Raw genomic sequence first — 8,324 nt, 5'->3', positions numbered from 1 at the left:
ACATGGAAAAGCCAACAATGTCCAGAGGTTATAGGCTATATAGTCTATAGGGCAGGCTATATATAATTGCAATACTTTTTCTTAATGGCATGTTCCTTTTATAATTTTATTTATTCTGCAAAAAAAGTCATCTGTTGATGGTTATCTTATGGTAACTAGATTATATTTATCCAAGCATGAGAATATAAGAATATGAAGAAAAAAACGAATCAAATTAGGTTATAGGCTATGAAAATTAAAATGTTATCTTGTCAAATTACAACATACAGTATAATGAGTTCATTGTAGTAGACTAGAGTGCTATCAAAATACAATATCCAATGATGAACATATTTGATCAGTTAGGCATATATGTTTTTATCACAAACACATGTGCCACATGCACTTGCATGCATGTATCTTAAACTTAAATTAATAGATATTTAGAATTATTTAAAAAAGCCTTGTCCTTGTATTTGTTCCTGCGTGTGTCTGTGCCATGTTTGCAAGTGTCTATATGTTTGCACGAGTGTCTTAAATAAAAATGATTCAAATGTGTTCCATGCTTTATAAACCATTTTTATATCTGGTTTGAAACATCTCTCTTGTCTCACTGGGCAGATTTTAAATTATCTGTGAATTACATATAGTCAATGCAGGTGTCTTGACCTAAGAAAAACTGTTCGCTATTAAACCCATTATATAACTTCAGCATAAAATGAAATACAACTCCTTTTACAGAAAAATGAAATACAACACTTTCTACTTAAAGGTCTGTCTTATAAAGTTTATTGACATGAGGAAAACACTGGGGTAATGTTTAAATACTCTATACACAATAAAAGTCATTTGAACACATGCACACATAAAATACAATTATACATAAATATTACATCAGAATTTAGAAGGAGAAAATATGAAAGAAATGATCTAACATTTTGTAATTGACTTTACAAAAAGAAGAGATGCAGTGCCATGTGTTTGTTAATTTCTCTAGCCCAAAATCACAGCTGTAGAACGCCTCTTTTTAGAAGTGGAACTGGGATAATGTTCAGGGGAGTAAGAAAACCTGCAACTTACAGTGCAATTTGGGGAAATTAACAGTATTAATGGAACGCTCGACTCATGGCAGGTGTGGGTCTCTTCAATATGGCTTCCACTGAGAACGACAGGGGCTCGCCGGACCCCATCTTGCTCCCTACAGACTTAGACAGAAAATCTTTTGCGTACCTGTCTGTGCATTTGAGGCTGTGAATGTCCTTGACGGCGCCTTCCCTGTATTTGCGGGCGGCCTCTTCTAAGAGCTCCTTGCAGTAGGGGGGAGCCCTGAGCTCCGACCCGGCGCCGGGCCCGGCCTTCTCACTCAGGGTGTGCTGGATCAGCGAGTGAAAGGAGTTGAGTTTCATCGACAGCGAATGCTTACTGCTGTCCTTGCTCAGCTTATTGAGAATGTGGCCGTGGCCGGGGGATGCATGGGGATGCAGGTTGCCTCCGAAGGTCTGTCCAAAGCCCCTCTTAGGGGGAGAGAAGGCAGAGCGCTCTCTCTGCCCCGCCTGAGCAATCCCAGATGGCTGGGGATCGGCCCGTGGGGGGTCCGACGCGTCATGTGGCGCGGCCGCTCTGGACCCCTCCAGTCTCGCGGCCGCGGCGGAGTCCTGCTCCGGAGGCTGGCTCTCCGCGGGCATCGTCTTGGGCTCCCACACCGCGCCTGGCTTCATGTTCTGCACCGCCGTGGCGTTGAGCAGGCACTGCTGGTAGAGGAGGGCGTCTCCCAGGTTGGCGGCCCCGCGGGGCCACACCACGAAGCCGCCCCGCGAGGACTGGAGCGGGTAGTGCCGGTAGGTGGTGGCCACGCTGACGTTGGACGAGATGAGCTCCACGTTGGCCGAGCCGGAGCCGTAGTGCATGGACATGTCCAGGCAGCTGGGGCCGATGAAGCCGCCGCACACGTCTTTGGGCTGCGGCTCGGCCTGCGGCGCCGAGGCGTAGGCCGCCTTGTAGGAGTTGTACTCGGCGGCGTGGTGGACCTGCACGCCGTTGGGAAAGAGCACCGACGCCGCCTGACTGCTCTCCAGCAGCTCGCGCTCCTTGTACTCTCTCTCCAACATGATGGTTTCCAGCTCCTTGTCCGCAAAGGCCCTTCTCTTCCTCATGCGGTCGCTCAACGGCGGCGGGAGAGACGAGCTCCCCATATATGGATCGGACTGGACTGGACGGTATCCTATATACCGTGAAAGGAAAAAAGGGAAAAGATCATGTTGATGTCTGCGTTGCGCACAGAAAAATAAAGGTGCCAACTCGAACCAAAACAGTTTCTTCAGTGATGGCGTATAGCCAAATAACTATTTATTTTGATGGTTCTTTAAAGCCTTTAATCTTATGCATCATTGACCGGTGTCTGTCAGGGGTCTAAGCAAGGTCAACTCCTTTCCCCCCTACAGATCGCTCATTTTCGGTGAATGCTCAATATTAAAACATGCCCATAGAATAAGGATGCTATAAGGTTTAAGTGGTTAAAGGTGCATGAAAACGAAACAAAAAACAGTTATTTAAGGAAACCATTGCGTTCTAGATGGTTCTTCGTGGAACCAATAGCCTTTTAAAGAGCAAAGAAAGAACGTTAAAATATTGTGTCTGCAACATATGCAAACAACAGATGTTGAATCTCAATCTTTAAAGGTTAATTCTTTCTGCATTTATCTTTTTTGTTTTTGTTTGGCATTAAAAGTATTTTAAAATCAGTTGGATATTTGTATAGAAAGGCCTGACCAGGCAGGGACAGGGGTCACAAATTAGTCTCGGCTAGAAACCCAATTCAACAGTTTCATGTTTTGATACATTGTTGTTTTGTATTGTCCCTGTCAAATAAACATATATACAAAAATAAATAGTAATATTTTTGGTCTGTAATGATGACAATGCTGGAGATGCAAATTTGTTAGCATTCTATAAAATGTAATTCAGAAAAAGGATGTTAGCAATTCAGAAGAATAAAGAAATCCAAGTGGTGTGATAAATATAAAGAATAACAAATTGATTATTCAAACTGGAAAGAAGTAGAAGTTAGCCTGTTAAGAAGGCAAGGATTTCCTGAAATGTAATTTACAATACAGTCCTATAGCATTTATGAATGGTGCCTCTGTTGTTCTCTTACCTTCTAAGATGCTTTTAGCCAGCATGGTGGATGGTCGAATATGTCTTTGATATATTGTTCTTCTTTCTGCTGGAATCTGCTTCCCGGAAATCCCTTTCTTATCCTGATAAATTGATTGAATATTGAATAGCAAAAACGTCAGATCATTGAAATGTATTTGTATTTGATGCCTCATTTAGTAAAAGTGAGTGTCAGCTTTAAAACAAATACAAATATTCCAATATAAAGAATTATATAAATGTATTGTGGTATACAAATACCACAAGCACAATGCAGCCCTCGACACGATTATTTAGCTATATTGTTTAATATCTGTTTAATAGGAATTTGTTTAATTAATGAGAAAACTGTTACGTTGTCATCTTTAAGTGACTGCTGTATAGGCCTATACTGCGTCTTTATTTCATTTTAGTATCCACACAACTTATAGCCTGCAAGCCCTGCATAGCTTACAAAGTCAAACGTCAGTTGACACACACACACACACACACACACACGACAACTAAACTCCTTTCTCACCTCTGTGGCTTGTTGCCTTCGCAGTGCCACCTGTGCGGCCATAACCCTCTGTCTCTCCACCACTAGCAGACAGTTGGCACACTGGCAGTCTCGCCACCGGCAGAAGCGCTTGTGTCCCTTCAGACATGACACCACGCCGTGGTTTCTACAGCGCGCGCACTTCGGCGTTCGGCTCAGCTTCCTCTGGTCGCCTGCAGGAGCGACGCTGCCGGCGGTGCCCGGCGGTCTGTCGTCGCTCTTGCTCCCCGCCGCTTCGTCCTCCGTGGCCGCGGACAGCGACGAGCCGGTGTAGTCGCCTTGGTCGTCGCTTTCCGTTTCGAGACTTTCCACGTCGATTTCGAACTCACAACCTGCGACGTCAGTCATGTTTGTTTGCCAAAGTCCTCCTCGGTCGACTCTCGGTTACCCACGGTGCACTCCACTCACGCGTGTTTGCCTGTAAAAGATAATGCGATTGGTTGGTTATAATAGCCTATGTGACAGTTAACTTGACATATGGGTTGTAGTCGAATAGGCAACAAATTAGGCTATCAACCACAGTCGCGCCTATATCCGAGAACATCTGCGTTTAGATTTCCATTAAACATATATATTAATTTAACTATATCATGCATGCGCACATTACTCCAAACTTACTTCTACGCGGATCCAAATGTCTCCTTTCAGATATATAGTCAACACGATGCGAAGATTGAAGAATCACTAGTCTCGAACTCCAAACAGTTAAACTCGTGATAATTCGGCGTCCTATAGTCGCTCATTTGGGTGACTGCTCTGCGTCTTTACGCACGGACCTCGTACTGGCGCTGTCACTAGAAAGGGATCGAGGGTTTTCTCCTTGGAACAAAGCGCCACCCCTTTGAGGAATTTGGGTATGCGCGGTTTGTACGACGATTGGCTCATTTTCAGTTGACCAATTGGCTGCAGTCCACGAGTTTCCCAAATGATGAGTGTTTCGAGATCATCAGATGAGTGAGGCCCGATCTGTACAAACACACAAAGATCTATACAAACACACAAATCTTGTGAGCTACTGCAGCTTGTATATGGATCTGATATTTTCGGCGAGCCACACTGTTTTGCGACACAATCATAGAATTTGCTTTTGCCTATAAAACAAGGTCATGCAGTGGACAACTTGAAACTTATGATAATAATAATAATAATAATAATAACAACAAGGGTAATAATAATAATATTAATAATAATAAAATAGGCTAATAAAAAGTTAGCCTACATTATTTATTATATGGCCTATATATAAAAAATACAAAACATTATTGTATAAGGCATTTAATGCCATGACCAAAATGTATAACGGACACGCTAATAATATATAGAATATATTTTACGATAAATGGACAGAAATCATGTAGTTCGTATATATATATATATATATATATATATATATATATATATATATATATATATATATATATATATAATATATATACGTACTATACGTTTTCAATAAACTTTGGTTACCATATTTAAAATGATTTGAATGACATATAGGCTATACATATATGTATATGTTTCTTCTCTATCCATTGTAACAGAGTAGCCGATGTATTGTTATACTTTTACTTAAGTACAAAATCATGGAGTAGCCTGTATACTTTTCCACCATGTGAAAGCCAAAGGCCACCGAGACTGGTTAAACAGTTCTATTATTGTTACATTTCCATGTCACCTCTGCTCTGCTACCATTTAGAAGACATAAATTAGACTAGTATGATGGTTCTTCTCTCGGGCAGATGGGTTAACAAAAGTAACTGAGTTCAGATTGGATGATTACAATGTTTTCACAACAAACGCGTCTGTGAAAACATGGAGTCAGCATGCGGGAAAGAACACAAAACAACTCTCACTGATGTGACTGATCAGCGGAATACCTGAATGTCACCCGGCCTATTATTACAGTTCAAATAATAGGCTAAACATCGCGAGAATTGTCCTCCGTGGGAATACAGATGCTCAATGTTAAATTAGCTAATAATGTGCATATAAATATAGGTCTCTTTAGGTCTATAGGCCTAAAGAGCAAGTGAACAATATGGCAATTAAAACGTGACAATATATAGCAAATAAATAAAATTCAGCATGAGGCTAATCTTAGCTATAGACAAATTCATGTCATTCAAATGGGAAATAGCCCTATACCCCCTATACACTTCACTTTCTAAAAAAAAATCCGTTCTACTTTATAGTTAAAAGTCCAAAACGGCAAGAAGTTTTTCATTTCCACCAAGCGCGGGACAGAATCATTTTTATTGCAGAGTAAAATGTATTAACCCCTTCCTATACGTTTCAAACAACGCAATTATGCCTTTTTATATCTTTACAAAAAACAAAATAAGATGATGAAGTGATGATGATGATCGTATCCGTATCCGTATATCTAAAACTGAATCGCAAACATGATTTTTCATTGCACGGAATAATGCAGTGAAAATCAGATGATTTAATTTCCCCAAAAGGCCGTTCTTCAATAATAGGCCGTATATAAAACATATACCGCCGAGAGTGCACAAATGGGGCCCTTATGGGTCCGTAACCGTTATTTGGTTCTATTTGCACACTCGTCTCGGAGATACATTAACCCCGACGATTTTCCAGTGATGATGTTGTCCCCTCATGCGCATGCAGTCCAGACCAGACGTGCATGTGGTGAAGACGTCAGGCATGCAGGTGCAGCTTTGCCACTAGCTCGTCTTCTTCTAATTTATTAGCGAGGTTGTGACCGGCTACCTCTGGAGCTACCCAGGGTGCAATTTCCATATAAAGAATGCTTTGATCTTGGCCGTTCACCCTGTCTTCAAAACACATTAGCTGGTCAAATATGAGGAGCGGGTGCTGTCTTCATACCTCCAGGTGAAACGTGTTGTCTGTGTCCCGTCCCCGGACACGGTAGAACCTACTATATGGGTTTATAGGCCTATTATTGTCTGGCCCAAGTTATGCATGTAAAATATGTCAAAACCTGGATTTCGAACGACGTATATAGGGATATAATGTTATATATGCATAATTATACAATAATCCAGCTATTTAATTAGCTTGTTGTGTGTTTGTCCATTGATTCTCAAACTAGGACACAACATTTCTTAATTGCTGCAGTCTAGAGTCCCCCATTTGAAAATAATGTGTGCCCTGGGACCCGCACTGTGTATGTTATTAAAAAATGTTTCAAAAAATATTCCACATTTTTCGCATTTCTTTCACCATTTCAAAGTGTTAAGCTTTTTTTTAATGCGTGCAGTATTAAGTAATTATGTTGGGGACCCCCCCTCCAATTAATAATACATACATAAATAAATAAACATCATGTCAGATTTTCTTTTTCCTGCAAGCTGCAACCAAAACACCCGCGCAGTTTATCTTTCCCGTGTGATTGAAACAACATGCATCTCTCTTGGAAATATCCCGCTGCGCGGCTCCCAGGGAGCCGCTGTCACAAGCACCTTGGGTCGGCACGCCATAAAGTGTAACAGGAGCTGTGTATAGACAGAACAGATCTGTGGGATCACTGGGGCCCTGTTATGTTAATTAGCTTCTGAAGAGAGGGCTCTGATGGACTGGCAACACATGCAACCGGCTAAATACAAAACCATGCGGGTGTCGTTTGTCTCCATTTGATGGGCGCGCACGGAGGCTGCTGCCTCGCTGACCTAGCCGCCTGTAATGCATTGCAACATCATCACACCCCCATCCGCTCTGTGTGTGTGTGTGTGTGTGTGTGTGTGTGTGTGTGTGTGTGTGTGTGTGTGTGTGTGTGTGTGTGTGTGTGTGTGTGTGTGTGTGCGTGCGTGCGTGCGTGCGTGCGTGCGTGCGACCAAACTCACATGACAGTTCGCCAAAGTGACATTTGTAATAAATACAGCCTGCAGAAAGGCTATCCTATAATCGAATACGTGCCTTAGGCTATTATTATTTTTATTTATTTAACGGTTCAAGCTTTTTACAGCCTGTCTCATTTCAGAACATGTCATTCTTTAATACCACTTGCCAATATTAAGAAAATGTATGATGAATAAAATGAATTAATGATTAATACAAAATAAATAAAGCTTGCTGTCTATCAGCTGTTGTGTGCTCTGACTGCATGCAAAATGTGTGACCTGCATGAGTCACCTGCATGAGATGGGGCTGATTTACATGCTGCTACTAATTTCAAAAAAGCTTTATACCCCCTGTACAATGCAATGTGACATAGTTCTGTTTACAAAATGCTGTACCCCCCCCCCCCCCAACTGTATACTTTCCTGTTTTTATATTTTGACACTTGACTTTGATTTATAGCCAATTAATCTGTCCACATTGTAGCCTAAAAGGAAGTCACTTTATCTTGTTTAGACCTCACGGTTAAACGTTGTAATTTGTTTGCTGCTGTGTCGCTAAATACATATTTGTTGAGCATTCCAAACAAAAGTGAGTTGCGAGCCCAGTTTGGCTCAGTACCAATATACAAATAACGGACGTGCGTTATATTTTGACTTTGACTTTAAATTATGCCATAAATTATATTTATTCCTCGTATGACCACAGGATGGCAGAATAGCTTAGTTACATCATTACATGTGTGAAAACAAAACTAACAAACAAAACAACATAGTGTAATGTAGACCTACAGTATAGGCGCCACCTAATTACAGGGGGAGCCATTGATTGA

At 41.4% G+C, this 8,324-nt stretch overlaps 1 protein-coding gene across 1 annotated transcript; it reads right to left on the bottom strand.

Moving 5' to 3' along the window:
- Positions 1-758: 758 nt before the first annotated feature.
- On the bottom strand, positions 759-4,464 carry dmrt2a (doublesex and mab-3 related transcription factor 2a). Its single transcript, XM_083784342.1, has 4 exons — positions 4,289-4,464; positions 3,653-4,088; positions 3,134-3,236; positions 759-2,200 (listed from the first exon to the last, which is right to left on the bottom strand). The coding sequence occupies exons 2-4, from the start codon at positions 4,016-4,018 to the stop codon at positions 1,086-1,088; spliced, it is 1,584 nt and encodes a 527-aa protein (XP_083640468.1). The 5' UTR covers positions 4,019-4,088; positions 4,289-4,464; the 3' UTR covers positions 759-1,085.
- Between the last annotated feature and the right edge of the window lie 3,860 nt (positions 4,465-8,324).

Source organism: Protomyctophum parallelum (assembly GCF_964188405.1).
Source record: "Protomyctophum parallelum genome assembly, chromosome: 15".
NCBI lineage: Eukaryota > Metazoa > Chordata > Actinopteri > Myctophiformes > Myctophidae > Protomyctophum > Protomyctophum parallelum.
Note: the sequence above shows the minus strand (reverse complement) of the source record. Positions and strands in the feature narration are given on the sequence as shown.

Coding starts and splice junctions, on each gene's coding strand:
- dmrt2a (XM_083784342.1), bottom strand. CDS start 4,018: ATGACTGACGTCGCAGGTTGTGAGTTCGAAATCGACGTGGAAAGTCTC. Junction 3,237..3,652: donor GAAGGCAACAAGCCACAGAG/GTGAGAAAGGAG, acceptor TCAATTTATCAG/GATAAGAAAGGGATTTCCGG. Junction 2,201..3,133: donor GGCTAAAAGCATCTTAGAAG/GTAAGAGAACAA, acceptor CACGGTATATAG/GATACCGTCCAGTCCAGTCC.